Source organism: Momordica charantia, assembly GCF_013281855.1.
Source record: "Momordica charantia cultivar OHB3-1 chromosome 11 unlocalized genomic scaffold, Mcharantia_2.0 BLBB01000011.1, whole genome shotgun sequence".
NCBI classification, from domain to species: Eukaryota; Viridiplantae; Streptophyta; class Magnoliopsida; order Cucurbitales; family Cucurbitaceae; genus Momordica; species Momordica charantia.
This window is the reverse complement of record NW_028275159.1, coordinates 22,458,299-22,478,116: the sequence shown is the minus strand read 5'-3', so window position 1 is coordinate 22,478,116 and position 19,818 is coordinate 22,458,299. Positions and strand designations below refer to the sequence as shown.

The 19,818-nt window shown below is 35.7% G+C and overlaps 2 protein-coding genes across 2 annotated transcripts; one reads left to right on the top strand and one right to left on the bottom strand.

Moving 5' to 3' along the window:
- The first annotated feature begins 2,138 nt into the window (after positions 1-2,138).
- Positions 2,139-3,790, top strand: LOC111023679 (putative UPF0481 protein At3g02645). Its single transcript, XM_022301153.2, has one exon. It carries the CDS (start codon positions 2,160-2,162, stop codon positions 3,732-3,734), a length of 1,575 nt encoding a protein of 524 aa, XP_022156845.2. The 5' UTR covers positions 2,139-2,159; the 3' UTR covers positions 3,735-3,790.
- Positions 3,791-16,454: 12,664 nt separating this feature from the next.
- On the bottom strand, positions 16,455-17,357 carry LOC148208333 (protein FAR1-RELATED SEQUENCE 4-like). Its single transcript, XM_088120187.1, has one exon. The coding sequence runs from the start codon at positions 17,355-17,357 to the stop codon at positions 16,455-16,457; it is 903 nt and encodes a 300-aa protein (XP_087976313.1).
- Positions 17,358-19,818: the final 2,461 nt, after the last annotated feature.

The following is a 19,818-nucleotide window of genomic DNA, read 5'->3' as shown; positions in this document are numbered from 1 at the left end:
GTTCCATGCACGGACAAAGCACATCGAACTTGACTACCACTTTGTTCGAGAGAAGGTTTGTCTTGGGCTACTAACCACCAAATATGTTCCTTCTAAACACAAATTAGCTGATATATTCACAAAGCCCCTTCAAAAGGTCGTATTCAAAGACTTGAGGAGCAAGCTGGGCATTCGTGAAACTACATTCAACTTGAGGAAGAATGAAAAGCAACCATTTGAATTATTAGCAGCAGACTAACAATGGATTCAATTGACAACAATAAGACTCCTACAAGAAACTTGGTACAAGCAACTATCATTTAAGGAAAATCTCTTTTGACTGTTGGCTAAAATAATGAGGATACAGCTGAAATCTTGCCAGCGGCTACAGTTTCCTTATCCTTGCAATCTCATTTGAACGGATTGATCTTTTCCATATCTTTTCCAAATCTTTTCCTTAATTTCTCTTTCTATCCTTTTTGTGCAAATGTACTATTTATTTCTTTCATATGAGTAAAACAGGGAGTGCATTCTGGCATTGGGAGAGTCCTATCACATATCATCCTGATCATAAATTCAAAATGTAACTTCATGCAAAGTCCAATTAGAAATGATGGAAACCAAATCACAATGAGTTCAAAGGTAAAATATAAACATGAGCAAAAGGGCTTGCAAATGGCCACACAGTTCTCACCAAAATTAGGTAAAGAAACTCACTGGAACAAATGAAGAATTAAGGGCTCGTTTGGTAACAATTTTCTCTTTTTTAATAAAATAATAATAGAATGGTAGGAACTTCAACACCCATAGTTACAAGAAGATTAAAACAAGATTTTTATTTATGTTGGAATAAATTGTGAACGACGACAAGAAACAAGAAAATTATTTTTGTTGTTTCTAAAATACAATTTTGAGAATATTTCTAAAAAATGAAACAAGGAAACATAATTATTTCTGAAATGTTCAGATTTCTTAATTAAAATTAGAAACAAGAAACGAGAACGTTAACCTAAAAAAAACGGTTGTTGTGCAAGCAATTGAAGAGAAAACATAAGTCACCTATGTTAATGATTTGGAAAAATCTAAATTCTAATTCAAAAAGAAATAAAAGAAAATAAAGGAATTTTATTTATTTATGAGCCTAAAATCCTAACGTAGGTTTGGAGACTAACATGGATTGATTGGAGATTGCAGAGCAATCAATTTCAGAAATGAAGTGTAGCGGCTGCCGGAAGTGTGCAAGGCCGTCGGTGAAGTGGGAAGTCTGCGGCGGCAGCATTTTTTGCAACTGAAATGAAGAAAGAAAATCACTGAAATGAAGAAGAAAAAGGATTAGGGTTGGGTATTAAAACTATTTTTCAACAGAAGAAAAACTTTAAAAGATGTCGAGAGAAGTTACTTCTCCCCACGAATGTTATTTCGTCGAGAAAAGTGTGGTATGCTGATGCAATAATTAAACGTTGAGAATTTTGTTAGTATTGGGATTACGTACCTTTCCCCACGAATTTTCTATGTTGAATTGCCTAAAATTTTGTGGTGTATAGTAGTAATAGTAAAGAAAGACTTGATTAGAAAGAATAAATATATAGTAGTAATCATAAAGGAAGATTTCAATAGAAATAACAAAGATATATAGTAGAAATAATAAAGAAATAATTGATTAGTCAATATTGGACCAATGGGAACACTAAGAGGCGCACCAAACAAAATCATCTTTCTATAAATAATAAGTTGGTGTGTTCATTCCACCATGCCTTAAATAATAAAGAAATATATAAAAGTAATAATAAAGAAAGACTTGATGAGAAATAATAAATATAAAGTAGTAATAATAATGAAAGACTTCAAAAGAAATAATAAATATCTGTAGTAGTAATAATGAAAGCAGTAAAAATGCTCATAATCTTGCTAAAGCAATGCAAGTAGCAGAAATTCTCCTGCCTTCTGCACTGTGGTTGTTGAGCTTTCAAACTTGGTTTGCGCAATTAGTGGAAGATGATCGAAAAGCAAAATCCGTAGCCTTCATGGCGTTTCAAAGTTCTTTCAATGAAGTATCTTCTCAAAAGATAAAAAAATAAAAAAAGACTTGATTTAGTCCATGCATTGGTTTTCCTTATATAAATATGTTGATTTTCATTCAACTATGGCATAAATAATAACTCATAGAGATATATATCGCAATGGAATCACCATCAGATTCAATTCTAAGCACAAATCTTGAAGAAATGCAGTGGGTTGTGCAAATCAATGAGCTTCTCCAACGAAATGATTTTCATACAGCTTTTGAAACTCCAACTTCAATCTTTCAGGTGCCAGATTGTATTCGAAACGACAGTCCAGAGGCTTTCACTCCTCGTCGCATTTCCTTGGGGCCTTATCACCATTTTCGCCCAGAGCTGCTCAAGTTGGAGCTCTACAAGCTCCTTGTAGCAAAGAAGGTGAAACACCAAATCCAACTTCCTGAGTTTCACCAACTTGTCAGTGACACACTCAAGCCATTGGAGCTCCAAATCCGAGCATGTTTCGACAAATATTTAGAAGTGGGATGCGAGAGTTTGAGTTGGATGATGCTCATCGATGCCTTGTTCTTGATTCGCTTGCTTCATATCTTTGCTGAAGTGGAAGTAAAGCGTGATTTAAACAGTAAACTCTCATGGCCTGAGCTTGATGTTGAACACCAACAATTGTACCTCAATCACGAAGCAAGTTCAATGGGTCGAGATGAGATTATCTGCGATGCTTTGATGGTGGAGAATCAAATTCCGTTTCGTGTCCTCAAAGGAATTTTAGTAGGAAACGAAATCATCAATGATTTGCCTGTCCAACTTTACAAATTTTGCGTTTTGGTTTCGCCATTTGGCTTACCGTCCCATCGTTCCTTGTTCTTTAATAGAGGCAGCCGTTTTCCTAACCTTCCTCAAACTTTCGAGCAGTCTCACCATTTGTTACAATTTTTATACCTCTTCATTTTGAATCAGAGAGAAATAGAAATGATCAGAGAGAACGCCGGTGATGCCTTTATAGGTTTCCTGTGTCTTTGCTGCGAGATATTGGGGTCACTCCTGCAGATGTGCATAGAAGGAGTATTTAAAGAATCCAATGACTTAATCCAATCCTTGTTTACAATACTTAAGACATTAGTTCAACCATCGTCACTCCAAGATGACCTTTCTATCATCCCTTCAGCCTCGAGATTGAAGAAACTTGGAGTGAAATTTGAGCCATCATATAGCCTTCGAGGGATTACATTTAGCAAGGAAAAAACTTCTCTTCGCTTGCCTACCATCACATTAGATTCCAACTCCCAAGTAATATTGAGAAATCTAGTAGCATTTGAAGTCATTGCCAAGCTGAGCCCACCATGTTTATCACAGTATGCAGCCATCATGAATGGATTAATAGAAACTACGAATGATGTCAAAATTCTCACGAAAGCTAACATTATCATTAATCATCTAGAGAGTGATGAAGAAGTTGTGAAGTTGTTTGATGGGTTTCCCAAGAGCGAATCATCACAGACCGAGTCTAGTTCTGAATCATCAAGCATGGTAGATATGGATGAAATTATTGAAAAACTAAACAAATATTACGAGAGCAAATGGAGGATTAAGGTGGCAAAGTTTGTAAAGAAATACGTATCTCCGACGGCCAAGATCCTTGCTATTCTTGTTGTCGTGTTGCTTATAATTTTTGTGATTGCACGCATATTTTGTGGATTATTGTTTAGTCATTGTCCTAGGGTTTTGAAATCGTAAAAGATGTGTGTTTTTGAGTGAGAAGTGATTTTTGTTTAAATTATTTGTATTAGATATACAGGTGCATTTCATAATAAAACTATTTGATGTGTGTTTTCGAGTTTGTTAAAATTATTTGTATTAGATATAGGGTGCTTCTCATAATAAAACAGCTTGTTATTTAGTTCTACTCTTTCAAAAGTATTTTTCATCCAATTAAAATTTGTTTTATAGATTAGTAATATATTATAAACAAATATTTATAAAATTTAATAATCAGCAAAATATATATATATATATATATATTATATAATTACAAATGACCAACCTCATCCTAGATTATCGTTTTCAAACTAACATGATAATGGTAAAAAAATTACTCCATAGCGTAAATAGTTAAACTTAAAAATGGTGCGTATGTCCACGTGTAATACTAAGAATGTTACGGTACTATTGATGACCTTCTTATATACACAAGGTTGATCAATACATTTTGGCCAAAATTATAAAATTTGACTGCGGTGTCAAATCTTGGAAGAAAAGATCTAGAAGCTTGCTTCAACCTATAAATCTTTTAAGCTTGCAAACTTTTTCTCTTGACCTTGTTTTTGTAGGAGCAAAGGGAGGAAGAATACGATATAGAAAAATATGTTGTTGTGTCGTGGAAACCACTGCCTTGAAAGCAAGTTCGGCACGACCGTGGTGCTAAATTGTTAGTTGCCGGTTGCTTCCCAAAGTTAACACAACACCCGAATTCAAGCGTGCACTCGTCGGAAAATGGGTTCGAATCAGCTGTGTTTTACAAATGAAACAAAGATGGGTATATATAGGTTGTAAACAAAAAAACGTTTTTCCTTATCATTAATGGAAAAAACAATTTTTTGTAATGAAATAAAAAACGTTTTAGCAATGAACCCATATTTATTTCAAAACAGCAAAAAACGTTCAAATAATAGTTATGGCCCTACGATATATTAATACACTTTCAAGTCAAATGTGAATGGAAAGCATTCAAATAATAGCTATGGGCCCCACAGTTTATTAACAGGTTTCAAATCAAATGTGAATGGCCCCACGGTTTCAAATGAAATGTGAATCAACCCATGACCCGAACACTAATAGCAATATTGGGCTGAACAATTTGGGTCCAAAACATAAAAATGATTTATAACAAAACTATTTATTTTTTCCATGTGAGACAACACCAAAGACTATTTTACATCAAAAGACTATTTTTATTTTGAAAAATGTTTTTCTCTTTTGACATTCATAACAGTTTTATGAACCCTTCTGGCTGCGTCGTATGGATGCTCCCATCAAGATAGTCATTCAAAAAATTTCATAATCATAAAATGTGACAATAGACAAAAGAATACTGATAGACTTCAGCATGGTAACGGGAGGAATTTTTTTTATAATCAACTCCCTCCAGTTAGGATAACCCTTTGTCACGAGTCTAACTTTAAAGATTTGTAACTTTCCATTTGCATCTCTCTTTCAGATCCATTTACAACCTACAGGTTTTACCCCATTAGGTTCATCTACAAGCCCCTAGACGAAATTGGAGTACATAGACTTCATTTCCTGATCCATAGCTTTGACCCATTCATCTTTGTCAACATCCTTCGTTGTCTGTTTATAAGAAAATGGATCCTTAATGCCATCATCGGGTATGACGACTTGGGATTCCGTTAATCCCACGTAACGGTCAGGTTAGCTCACAACCCTCCCACTACGTCGAGGCCCTCTCAAATCTTGAGAAGAATGATGTTGACCCGATATATTGGTTCCATCAACAACCCTTGTTGATGGGCCAACAGTGTCAACAACTTTTGTTGTTGTACTGATAGCTTTGTTCAATACCATTTTACTTCGTGGTTTATGATCCCTTATGTCGTATTCTTCTAAGAAAGTAGCATTTGTCGATTCAAATAACTTATTTTCTTTAGGGCGAAGAAGTAAACACCTCTTGTTTCAATGGGATAACCTACAAATAGGCATACATTTGAACGTGGTTCCAATTTCTTTGGGTTTGTCGTGAGCATAAATGCTAGACATCCCTAAACTCTAAAGTGCCTTAAACTAGGTTTACGACATCTTCAAAACTCAAAAGGTATTTCCGAAACACTATTTGACGGAATATTATTCAGGATATAGACTAGAGTCTCTACTATATAACCTCAAAATGAGTTATCTAACTGTTCATCATTGACCGAACCATGTCCCAAGATTCTATTTCTCCTTTTCGATACATCATTTTGTTGAGGTATACCAGGGGCTATGAGTTGGGAAATGGTTCTATGTTCTATCATATACTCCAGGAATCTCAAATCCATATAATCTAACCTCTATCTTGGGATTTCTCATCCAAAGTTTGGCACAGGTCAATCGGTGATGGAGGTAGTTGATTGGCTAAGGTATTTAATTAACCTATCCTGCAAGTTTACATTACGACGAGGAGTAGGCAAAGTTTCTATAATCGTTGGACACCCACTCATATTCAATCTTTCACGAGCCAATCCAATGTTTAATTTCTCACAAATCGATATAGACTTAACTCACTCGAGTGCTTGGTTATCGGCAACCAAGTTTTTACCTCATCTTGGATCTAGTACCAATGGTGGATCTTCTTACATGATTGGCAGGTCGCGTGTCACTAAAGGTCTGTCTTCCCTAACGAGCGGTAATAGTGGTATGGCAACTTGAAACTTGTGCATCATTACAGCCATTTCAGCCCACAGGTCTGCCACGACTGCCATGAATATCCTCAACTCGAAGATTTTTGTTCGAAGGCTTGCTATTTCTTTCTCCCTTTGGGTTGAACAGACAGTCTGGTCAACAAAACTTGCGTTTTTGCCTAGAATCAACCTTTAGTATTTGTAGGCATTCACGAATACAAACCATTCTTCTACCACTTTGCACATCCGGTGAATTTGACGTAAAGTCAATAGTAGCGATTAGTAGGGAGTTGATAGACAGCTACGGGGTGTTCTTCCACTTCGATTCATGAGTCCCACTTATGCCTAACTCTAAGAGCGAGTTATAGGTCAGACATCGTAGTACGAGGTATTACACCTCGGATCATATGCAATCCTTTCTTTTGACACTTGGTATGTTGTGCTATACCCCCAACAAAAATATTATTTTTCCCTCAAGCTCAAATCAATGTTAATAAAGTAATGGGTTAGGTGTGCGTGGTTAAATTTATTTTGAAAAAAAATAGCCATAAATTCAATACATAAAATAAAATATACTAGATAAATAATTAACTAGTCCCCATGTACAGTCCTATGGTTTTGGTGTAAAAATAGTATTAAAAAGAGACCTGGTTGTCTTTGTTTTTGTCTCCCAAAGAAAAGTAAATAACAAAATAATAAATACATAGTAGTGATGATAATAAAGAAAGATTTGACTAGCTAGTTGGTGCATTTGTGGTAATAGAGTTACTTTGAGAGCGAAAACGAATATAGTTCAACGGTAATTTGACATATATGTCTGATTAAGAGGTTGTGAGTTCGATCTCTCACCTCACATGATGTACTAAAAAAAATTACTTTGAGACACGCACTAAAGACAATATTATTTTTGGTGGCCATTCAACTAAACGGCTGAAACTATAGCAATTAGAGACACCCTCTATGTTGGAAAGGAGGAGGGTTTTGGCTCCATTGTTGTTGAATTCGACTCAGCTCAAATTATTCATATGATTCAGGGAAATGTAGAAGAAGATGCAGCTTTAGACCCGATCTTTGTTGAAATTCGATCCTTCAATCTTTCATTTTATGCTCTTTTGTTTGTTTGGTGTGAACGGGTAAGAAATCGAGTGGCACATGGCATGACTCTCATTGCTTTTAGAGAATAATAAGAGAGATCCTCATGGAAGAGTCCCGGCCAGATGCTCTTGAGTGAATTTACCACGAAGAGTTAGACTGGTTACAACCACTTTTGGTCATTTATTATAATTTAATTTCAAAAAGAAAAAATAAATAGCTGAAAACAACGAACTCTTTTTTTTTTTTTCATACAATAAAAAGCCAACTTGAATATAATTAAAGTATATATTTTCAACTAAAAATCGTGAGGTTAGTCTCCACATTCACATTTTTTAACTTTACAAAAAGAAAAAAAAATGAATTTCCAACCTCTTGGTTTGAAATATATGTCAATTACCGCTGAGCTCGTTTTAACCATCGCTGGTAATTTGTTAGATATTATTATTAACCTTTTCCACTATTCCTGCTCTTGTAAACCTAGAAAAACTCTTTCCCTCACCATTTCAGCCCCTTTTATTACTCCGATCTCCTCACAGTCAGACTCCCTCCACATGTTCCACTCCAACAACGATTAAAAAAATTAAACAACTAATGTACCATATTGTTATTTTATTAATCTTTCCAATTTCTAAAAGACAAAAATGGGTAGCAGAGGGAGAGATCATTTAATTTGTTGTTTGTAAAATTTCAATTTTAACATAATTAAAACGAGTTTATAACATGAAATGGTATATTTATCATAGTTTTTATATCTTTTAATGTAATTGTGCATTTTAAAGTTTCAAATTAAAAATTTGAAAACACTGTAAACATAAATACGTTTTTTTTCATAATTCCACTATTTGAATCACATAATCCATAAGGGAGTGTTTGATTCGCTGTCTAGGTTTGTCAAACCAGGTTTATTAAGTCTGCGTTTGGTTGGTGCACAAATATGTTTATTAATTCTGGGTTTGTTAAGTCTATGTTTGACTGATGTTTATGATTTTGTTAAGTGTTTTGTATTTTGTTAAACTAGCTTTATTAAACTTGTGTTTGGTTGGTTGAATTTTAATTTTCTTTAAAAAAATTATAAACTAATTATTAAATTAAAATAATTTAAATTATTTTATAAAAGTAAATTTTCTTAAAATTAGGAAATACTATTTTAAGGATATATGAAATATTTTTAATACATTTGTCCATCTAATTTTTTTTCCAATAATTAATTTTAAAATTAAATATTCAACTATCTATGAAAATACTTTTCAAATATTTATCAATGTCTAAACAAGAGATTATACAAATTTATTCGATATAAATTTTACGAATCTATTTAATTTTTCACTATATGATTTGATGTGGGACCCACTTGAATAAAGATAAATAGATAAAATAAAATAAAGTGAGGAGTTAGAATAGTAAATTGGAGGAGTTGAATAGTAAATTGGGAAAGTTGAATAGTAAATTTATTGTTAAAGTATGAAGTTTTTAAATCCTTCGCTTGAAGGAGAAATGAAATTTAAACTCAACTTCACTCCTTGCAACTCCTTTAGTTGAACGACCCTGAATGTTTTACGAGAAAAAAGAAATCAAAACGTTACCAAATGACACTAAAGTGATCGCAAGTAGTTTGATAAAAGTATTTTCCTGCTCAATTGTAGTACCTTCGAGCCTATATGTTAGCATATATATGTAGGTAATAAAACTTAATTTTCTTTAATACAACATGTGGAGATGGAGATTCTAGCTTGTTGAGCTATGATCTAATTGACAACGTGATATTTTTTTTTTTTGAAATGAGAGAAACTAGAAAATGACATTATAAAAGGAGTGATACCCACATTACCTTTATCCTAAAATAAAACATAAATAAAAACCAATAAGAAAACTTTCAAAAGCACCCTTATAACTTATAAAAAATAGAAAATGAGGAATTAATGAGCCCATTTCATAACCATTTTAGTTTTTGGTCTTTGGTTTTTCTTGTTTTTAGTTTTTGGGTTTTGGTTTTATGTTTTTAAACAAAAATCATATATGTTTGAGGCCATTTTTTGTTTTTTGTTTTTAAAAAACAAAAAATCAAAACATGTTTGGTAACCATTTTTTGTTTTTTGTTTTTCAAAAGTTAGAAAATTGAAAATAGATATTAGAGAGAGAAAATTTTATGTAGAGTAGAGATGACAATGGTGTGGGTGCGAGTGAGGATGCTCTCCCTGATTTTCGGGCTCGTGAAAATTTTTAGTCTTCCGTCTCCACCTCGTTCTTGGGTCCGAGAGATGTCCTCGAGAAAAATTATCAGTTTTATAATTGTTTTTAATTATTTTTAGAATTTAAGTATAAAAAAAGTGTAATAAATATATATTAATTATTTAAAAATGAAATCAGGGACGGGGACGGGGTCGGGACATCCATTTTCTATTTTTGGGACCCGACCCCGCGGAAATTTTTGTATTCCCCTAATGTAGACACATGAAAATAGATATGTAAATAAACTTTTGGAAGATAAATTTTAGAGAGATAAATAAAAATATTTAGAAAAAAAACAGTGAAAGAAAAGCTAAAGATAAAAAGAGAAAATTTTTGGAGAAAAAAATAAATTCGAGAGGAAATGATATGTTAAAGAAAAAAAAAAGAAATTATAAAGTAAGAGAAAAAATATAGTGAAAACAAATTTAGAGATAAAAACAAGATTTAAAATATTTTTTATAGAAAATAAATAAATATAATGATAAATAAAAGTTACAGTGAAAGAAAATTGAACGAAAAGATAACATATAATTTTTAAAGGAAAAAATAGATTACAAAGATAAGGAAAAGACAAAATATGAAATTTTAGAAAGAAAAAAGTTAGGAAAATATTAAATTTTGAGAGGGAGAAATGAAATGAAACTGGTTTGTTAGAAAAATAAAATAAAAATACAGGAAAATTTGGAGAGAGACAAATAACAATAAATATTCAAAATATAAAATTTTAGAGAAGGGAAAATAAAGTTTGTAGAGAGAAATTTAGAAATAAAAAAATTTTAGAATGAAAAATAAATTTTTAGAGATAAATATGAGAAAGAAAAAAAAAGTTGAGTATTAAAAGAAAAAAAAAAGAGATTTTGAAAAACAAAAAACAGAAAATTGAATTGGTTATCAAACAAGAGGGTTGTTTAAAAACTAAAATCCAAAAATCAAAAACAAAAAACGAAATGGTTATCACGGGTCCTAAGTAACTTAAATTATTTTTTAACAATTGCTGCAAAATAAGTTGTACAACGACATATTTTTTTAATACAATATATAGGGGTGGGGATCAAACTCACAACATCTTGATTTAATTGCCACGGAACTATGCTCGCTTTGGGTGTGTAAGAAAATGTTGATCTTTATGTAACAAACTTAATGAAATAGTTATTAAATAAGGATAATTTCGAACTTAGGTAACCTTGTGAAAAGTAATAATTAAAAATAATAATATATTTCTCCTGAATCTCATTAAAAAGAATAGCATTTTTCTCGAGATTCTCTTTTGCCACCTAATCCTCTTGATATTCTTTCTAGGTACCAATGCTCATGAATCATACTAAAACGCAATAAATTAAAGGAAACTTACGCAAAGAACTACAAAATGCTTGAAAAAATTAGCACAACAAAGATAGATTTGAAATGTATCAAACTACCGATAACTTACTTTTGGAACATTGTTATCAAATTGAAATAAAAGGAGAAGAAATTGATAGACACAAAACAAAAATTGAAAATCAACTGGTATTTTGATTGAATAATGATTTAAAATATATTTGTAGAAGATACCGAAGAAAGAAATTAATATGCTTGAACAACTATTTGTATAGGAAGCCATATTGAAGATTACCTGAGTGTAGCATAATTTTGGAATTAGGTACCTTTTTTAATTTAAAATTCTTACAAATCGAAACTATTTGGAATGAAAAATTTTTGGACTTAAAACTTGATTTCAAATCTGTTGTGATTTCAAATTATTATTATTATTTTTTTTGTTTCCAACTCAACACCGAATATAATTTCGAAATCATTTATGATTTACAAATCCTTGTTCCAAACAACGGTGAATTTTTATAGATATTTTCATATGTCTGAGTCTAATATAAAAATAATAAGTGAATCGACGTGTTTATAATATTAAAAAAATCAACAAAATTTAAAATAACATCACCGCAATATTATTAATATGATATAACATTAATATTAATAATGTTTAACTTATTTAAAAAAGTGAAATATTTATTTGTTAATTTAAATATTTATCATGATTTTTTACCTGATTTTTTAGAAATATTAATTCCATATTTCCATGAAATTAAATGAAATCCTAGTTTAATGTAGGTTTCAGTACATGTTTGTTGGATTGATATTTGTAATAATTTATGTGAACTTCTGATGCAAAGGGTTGAAAGATAAAATCAATCTCTCATTTATTAAGCTTTAAAAACAAGATATATATAAGGAGACAATAACAAACCGTAACAGACTAATAACAAATATAATAAATAAATATAACTGCTAACTAGTACAGATAACATCCGGTAAATTGAGATTTTTGACCCCACCAATAGTTCAAATTAGATAAATAAACCCCTTTTTAAAAAACCTTGTATCTAACCCCAACTTCACTTAATTTTAACCTCTCTCCAAGCGAATTTACCATAGTACCCTCATGTTTAAAAAATCAACTCCCTCCAAGTAAAAGGGGAGCGAAATTCATCTCTTTTAACCCTAATTTCCACCCTATCTCGGACCTTTCCTGGCTCCAACGAAATTTTCCACCCCATCTCGGACGTTTCCTGGGTCCTAAAACCCTAAACCCCATCCCGGATTGAACGCTATCTCGGAAGTTGGACGAGTCATCGACACCATCATACAATCGCTTCCAAGACTTTCTCTTCCATTGTTTCGCACTACGAAGTCGTCGATTGCAAGGTTAGTGGTCAGGTCAAGTATAACAAAATTTTTAATTATTTGTTGTTCTGATATCATTATCGGCGCTATCTAAAGCAGCCATGTAGATCTTGGGTCATTTTTGATGTTGTGCTTACAAGACTGAGAAATCTGGGGAAAAAATCAATCTCGAATTCAATCTCGGATTCAATCCCGGATGAATCTGGTTCGGGATAGAATCCGAGATTTAATTCGGGATCAAGATGACGTTCTTCCTTCTATCTCGGATGTTTGTTCCGGATCAATCAATCCCGGATGAGGCTGGAATGCCTTTCATCCTGTAACGACACGGACCGGGATACGGTCCGGGATGGAAGGCAGACCCTTCGAAATGAAAGGTAGAGAATAAGGCTTATAAGGCTTTATTTTCTTCCTTTCATCCCGGAGGCTATCTGGTCCGGGTTTGGTCTGGGATGAAAGGTAGAAAATAAAGCCTTATAAGCTCTTTTATTTTTTTTGTAATTTTTCTTCACTGAACGTTTTTTTTTAAGTTCCTTGCATTAGTCTTTATCTAATTTTTTTATTTTACCTTTGTATAGGACATATAATGGATTTGAGACTAATTCTAAACTGTGCTGACTGGTTTCCGACCACGTTGACCAACCTTGCCCATGTAGATAAAATCACTTCTAGGCTGAAGGCTAGGTTAACGCCAACCCAATTAGACATGTTTAGGCAAACGTGTTTCGATCCCATTTTGGACATGGAAGTAGCTTTTAACGGTCCATTAATACATCATTTATTGTTGAGAGAGGTTGAAGAGCCTAGGCAAGACATCATTAGTTTCAACCTGTTTGGGAAAAGGGGTCTCCTTTGGTAAGCGGGAGTTTGACCTAATCACCGACCTCAGTCATAGGATGATTAGGGTAGATAACGATATTCCTGGACAACGACTTAGAGCACGTTACTTCAAGGACAGTGTCAAGGTTAAGTGTAGGGAGTTAGAGAATAGTTTTATGGAGGCAGTTTTTTAGGACGACGAGGACGCTGTCAAGGTTGGCATAGTTTACTTCGTCGAGCTTGCCATGATGGGGAATGAGAGGAAGCAGTTCATAGATACGACCTTTTAGGTGTTGTGGATAGGTGGGAGTTGTTCTGCAATCACGATTGGAGTTCGCTGATTTTTGAAAGAACAATTTGGAGCCCGAAGAACACCCTGAAGGATAAACTGCTGGCGTACCAATAGAAGGCGAGAAATGACCCCACACACCAAGAGACTTATAGTCTCTACGGGTTTCCGTACGCGTTTCAGGTCATCGAGCTTTAAGTCAACTATACAATTTATATATTATTTAAATGCATTATTTATTTGACTTCACTGGATTCCAGGTATGGGCGTACGAGACGATCTCGACATTGAGTCTGCGCGTAGCCACGAGGCTGAGCGACGACGCCATTCCTCGACTTCTTAAGTGGTCGTGCACTTATTCTCACGGGTTTATTACTCTGGAGAGAGACGTGTTCAATAACACGATGGTAAGTAATTATCTTGTGGCCGTGCAATTCAAATTTATTTTTTCATTTAGGTCTAATCATAAGTTTTTTGCAGTCAAGGTTAAGGAATACTTGGTTTCGACCAATGCTAAGGCACAACACATGGTCTGTATCATGCGTCCACTGGAAGCCCGTGCTATACCTGATCCGCCTGCTGTACCTGCCCCGCCGGTTGTACCTGACCCGCCTGCAGATGTGGAAAGGTGTATTCAGGAAAGAAGGGTGAGGACAAAGGGAAGAATATCATAGAGGATCTGGTAGAAGAGGCCGAGGCATTGGACGATGATGCATTACACGATCCTGCATTAGACGATGTTGGATCCAGTGGACATGACAGTCAAGCGCTACAGAAGATGTTGAAACGGAAAAAATTCAAAAATAAGATCAATAGACGGTTGAAGAGGCTCGATGACTAAGTTGGTGCTATCGAGGCCACACTGACTAGCTTTAGGGTCGCCCTGAAAGGTATCTAGAGATACCTAAAGAAACTGTCGAAGGTACGCATTTTATATGTATATAACATTAATTATGCATAGTTATTAATTATGATTAGTTTGGTCCGAGATAACGCTTATTGGTCCGTACTTTTCGTGCAGGGTAAATTCCCTTCTCCGACCAAATATTTTGGACGTGGGGGTGGGCCCGATGATGATGATCCATTGGAACAAAGGCCTGATGAGGCCCCAAAGCCAGATGGAGGTTTGAAGAGTATGGACGAGGACTGGAGGCCTGAAGCAGCTTGACTCACGAGGATCGGACTATGGAGCATTGTCCAAAGAATATAGACGAGAATCCGAAGAGTATGGACGAGGATCCGATGATTATGGATGAAGACCAAGGTACGATAACGGAGGGGGACAATGCATCGGATGCTTACCCGAACTCACGTGTGTATTGTGTTTTAGGTTGAACCTTACTTTGACCAGGACGAATATGACCTTCAGTAGGCCCCAACTGGGCGTGGGCTACGTAAGAGACATTACTCGTGGAAGCTGAAGGATATATACACACCAACCGGTCAGTGTGGGATCATCGTGGATAGCTACGACCCAGTATGTCCCATTACGCCGCAGTTGGATGATAAGTTCCAGAGATGGATGGATGACCCGAAGACGGACAAGAGATTGTTGTCCACTGCAACTGGTTTCCAAAAGAAGGAATGGTATCGCGATCTATTGGACCCTCGTGTTGAATTGAAGGACGAAGTAAGTACATGTTACTATATTCGTAGTACTATATTCGTCAATAGTTTTATTACATCAATGTGGATTGGTTAAATGTAATAGGTACTTGATGGTCTCATCCTGTTTACGGCGAAAAAGTTGGAGAAGTGTCTCCATCTATGTCACAAGAAGTTTGCGATAGGCGACGTACTTCTTTCAGTAATTACTTTTTACTTCTTTTGGTTCGAACTAATAAATGTTGCTTTGATCAATTGTTTAACTAATGCAATACTTTTTCAACTACTATACAGACTCTGCTGAATCGAACAGACAATCCATATGCGGCCATGAAGCCGGGTGTATTGTCCACTAGGATCAACTACCCCTGGAGCGAGGAGAATACCATCTTTCGATATGTTCACGGTAGGCAGTCAGACCACAACGTGCCCTAGAGTGATGTAGACATCGTGTATACCCCCATGAACGTAGGCAGGAACCACTCGGTGATGCTCGGCATCGACCTTGTACAGGGCGACATAACCGTATGGGATTCACTCCAAACAGTCACTCCACTAGATGAACTTGAGAAGGAGTTGAAGCTCATGTGTACGATCCTACCTACGTTGCTGCATCATGGCGGGATATTTTCAGTTCGACCCGACTTGCCAGTGGTGCCGTGGAGGGTGCGTCGGGTTCGCGTACCACAGCAGAGTAGCGCGACTGATTGCGAGATTTTCTGTGTCCGATTTTTCAAATACGATGCCACTAAGTCAAATATGGATACTTTGACCTAAGACAATATTGTATATTTTAGGCGTTAGTACGCCGTACAGATGTGGGCACGTTGTCCCATTTTTTGAATAGTGTATGCCTTTTCAATACTGTTTCTATGTCATGATTCATTATTGTAGCTTAATACATGAAACACATTAAAATACAATCTCCGCATTAATAATAATAATGATAATAATAATAATATAACACATAGGGTTACCAATGCATGCATGCATGGTTGGTTGCTTGAGGTACAAGTTACCTTACAAATTTATGAAAAAACAACAAGTTACCAATACATCATACACTCACGTTGTGTTAAGGGGTTCATTACATGTTTTGCGATTGTGTCCCGACGTACCACACCGACCGCACTTACGTGTTTGGCGCACTTCGCCCGTGGAAGGAATCCTAACTGTCCGCCTCCTACCAACTCTAGGAACCATATCTAGTGCTTCCACCGGTGTGTCGACAAAATCTGGTGAACAGTTCCATGTTGAGACGTGACCGATTGGAAATATTGGTTATGCATAAGCTATTACCCAGGAGTTCGTCGTGTATGCCTCGTCACACAGAGTGTATGGATTTATGTTTCACATCATCGCCCTGGCAATAGCATGAGAGCATGAAATTTTAAAATAATCAAACTCCTGAGAACCGTAGAACCAAGTCTGTAACAGACCTTTGATATGGTCCAATAAAGCAGTTACTGGCAACCTACGCGCGTATCTAAAGAGGGTATTTACGGACTCCGCATTATTACTGGTCATCTGTGTGTACCTCAATTCTGTTTGGAAACAACGAGCCCAACGCTCCTTCCCAATGTCATCCAGATACTCCCTCACACCAGGGTACGCACCAAGTTGAGCCCAGATTGAGTTGAAATAAGACTCTCGATATGCTTTCGCAGCTTTTAGAAATAGTTTCTCGAGTGCCTTCGCATCAACTTTAAATTTTGCTAACAAGTTTGTCTTAATATGTTGTATACAAAAGCAATGAAATGCAGTGGGAAATACCTTGTCAATTGCCTTACAAATGGTTTGATGTCGATCGGAAACGAAAACCAAATTGTTCACCACGCCGAGCGCACCTTTTAATCGAGTCATAAACCATACCCATGACGCTACGGTCTCACCGTCGACAATAGCAAATGCAACCGGGTAAATCTGGTTATTTGCATCTGCACCAGAAGCTGTTAATAATACCCCTTTGAACTTCCGTTTTAGGTGGGCCCCGTCGACAACCAACACTGGTCGAATACAAGCCAGAAACCCTCTAATCGATTGACCCAAAGCCATAAAGACATATTTGAAATATTTTCCATCTTTGAGTTCCAATTCGAAAATAGTACCCGGGTTCCTGATTTTTAATGCTTCACCATAAGCTGGTAGTAGACCGTATGACGATGTTGGATCCCCTCTAATAAGTCGAAGTGCTTCTTCATTGGATCGCCAAGCTTTGTCATAACTTAAATTCACACCATCCTCCTTCCTCATGTCTTGTATTATGTCCTTTGGTCTATATATGCGGGAGACGTCTGTAAACTTTGCTTGGACAAGATGTCCTACCACCAAACTCTTGGCTTGCCTATGATCCTGTCTCAAAGCTCCACCATTGCATGTATGGATGGTATAGTATTTTTTTATCTTGAACAGATTTCAGTCCCTCAGTTTTGTAGCTCGAAGTCTCCAGGTGCAACTAGTATCAACGTAACGCAGTATATATAATTCCGGTGTCGACTTTTTTACTTTAAATTGAAAATTCAGCCGCATTGCAACTAAATGCATTCTTAAACTCAACTCCTTTTTCGTATCAAATACTTCGCCCTTCTTAACATCATTTGTTCCAGAAGACTATACTATGAGTTGCAACTTCTCATCATTAGGCTGTCCAGTGAGACCATCACACCCCATTTGTCGGACCGTTGCTTCATCCCTACGAATCTCAACTTGTACCTGTTCCACATTGGGCTCAGACTCTTCATCAAGTGCATCGTTATAGTCATCATTCACAAATTATGCTTCATAGTCTCCTTCTTCTAACTCTCCCAACGGGTCATATGATTCATCACTTTCATCTTCATTATCATTCCATAATCCTGACACATTCCAATCACATACCCTGTCATCTCTTAGGTTACATGGAACAACATCTGATTCCAATGTGTTAAACCCGCTATATCATGACCTAAATGCCCATAGTAGGGGTGTGGTTGTTGGGAAGAAGAGAGGTTCGATGATGAGAAAGGAAATGAAAGTATCAGATCTGTGGGTCTCTGGAATAGGGGAATACAAGCTGTGGGCATACAAATCGAGGACACGTTTTGGCCTACATGATATGGGAAAGAAGACATGTACGTTTCATTCCCATGTACCTGCTTTGGCGTAGTAGATATGTATATAGGCAATTCAGATACATCCTCACCAGTTAAAAAAAAAATCAGGTCATCGTCATCAGTTATCTCCATTACACAAACTTTAGTTTTAAAATGATATACGCGTCTAATTATAATATCGAACTGAAGGCGATTTATATTACTCAATCTATGCACGTGACCTAGAAATTCTCTATACGTGGTTGTACTATCCACTGTTAATCCTCTCGTGCGACCACCATTCACTATCGTTCCATTCTCCACCAAATGTTATGAAAACACGAGGCATCCTGCAAATAGATAAAATGAAGTGCAATAAGAATATCGTCCAAAACAAGTAATAAAAAAATAACAAAACACATGTCATCCCGGACCGTCTCAGACCAGTCTTGGTCCGAGACATATCCCGGATCAGTCTTGGTTCCAGACATATCCCGAATCAATCTTGGTCCGAGGCATATCCCGGACCATAGTGGTTCGGGATTGGTCCGGGATGTATCCCGGTTCATTCCCGAACCAAAATTAACCGGGATTAAACCTGGATTTGTTTGGGATTGAATGTTCAATCCCGGATCTTGAAGCTTCAATCCAGGATCAATACTTGGTCCGGGATACCGACTAAATTTTTTTTCTTTTTTCAAGAAGCCAAGTGAAAATGTATGAATGAAAAATATTTCAAATCATTTCAGAAGTTTTAATGTACAGTGTAACGTACCTCTAACTCTTCAAATGTGAAAATGTGGGACAACGATTTTGGATAGTGTTGGGACAATGATGAAACACGTGGTAATGTTTCTTTAGAGGATTTTAAAAAACGTGATCTGTGAGGAGTTTGGATGGTGTGAAGATTTTGGATTGTTTCAAATTCAAAACATAGGTAAAATATGAGTTTAAAAGTTTGGTGAAATGGTTGGGTGGAAGTTAATGGGGAAGTTAATGCATCATAAATGCTATTTATTAACTATAAGGGTAAATTCGTCTTTTCACTAAAGGTGGGTTCAAAATTAAATACAGGTGGAGTCAAAAATTAGGTTTTTTAAAAAGGGGTTCATTTATCAATTTGAACTATTGGTGGGGTGAAAAACCCCAATTTTCCATAACATCCCCCCTCAAACCAAGCCTAAGAAAGAGGCATGAGTTTGGACTTGAGAAAATTAAAACGATCACCACTGAGCAGCTTGGTGAGTAAATCAGCCAGCTGAGAAGAAGTAGGAACATATTGAAGAGAAATATCACGTTGAATAACCTTCTCCCGAACAAAATGAAAATCGATCTCCACATGTTTCGTACACCCATGGAAAACCAGATTTCGGGCCAACTGGATAGCTGACTGATTGTCGCAACAGATTAAAGGAGGCTGAGAAAGAACAAGGCAAAGATCCTTTAGAAGCTGTCGAAGCCAAAACAATTCAGCTGCTGTGGATGCAAGAGCACGATACTCGGCTTCCATTGAACTGCGGGAAATAATAGCTTACTTTTTAGCTACCCAAGAGATAGGATTAGGACCAAGAAAAACAACAAATCCTGTTGTACAACGCGGATTAGATGGATCCCCAACCTAGTCAGAATCAGAAAAGGCCATA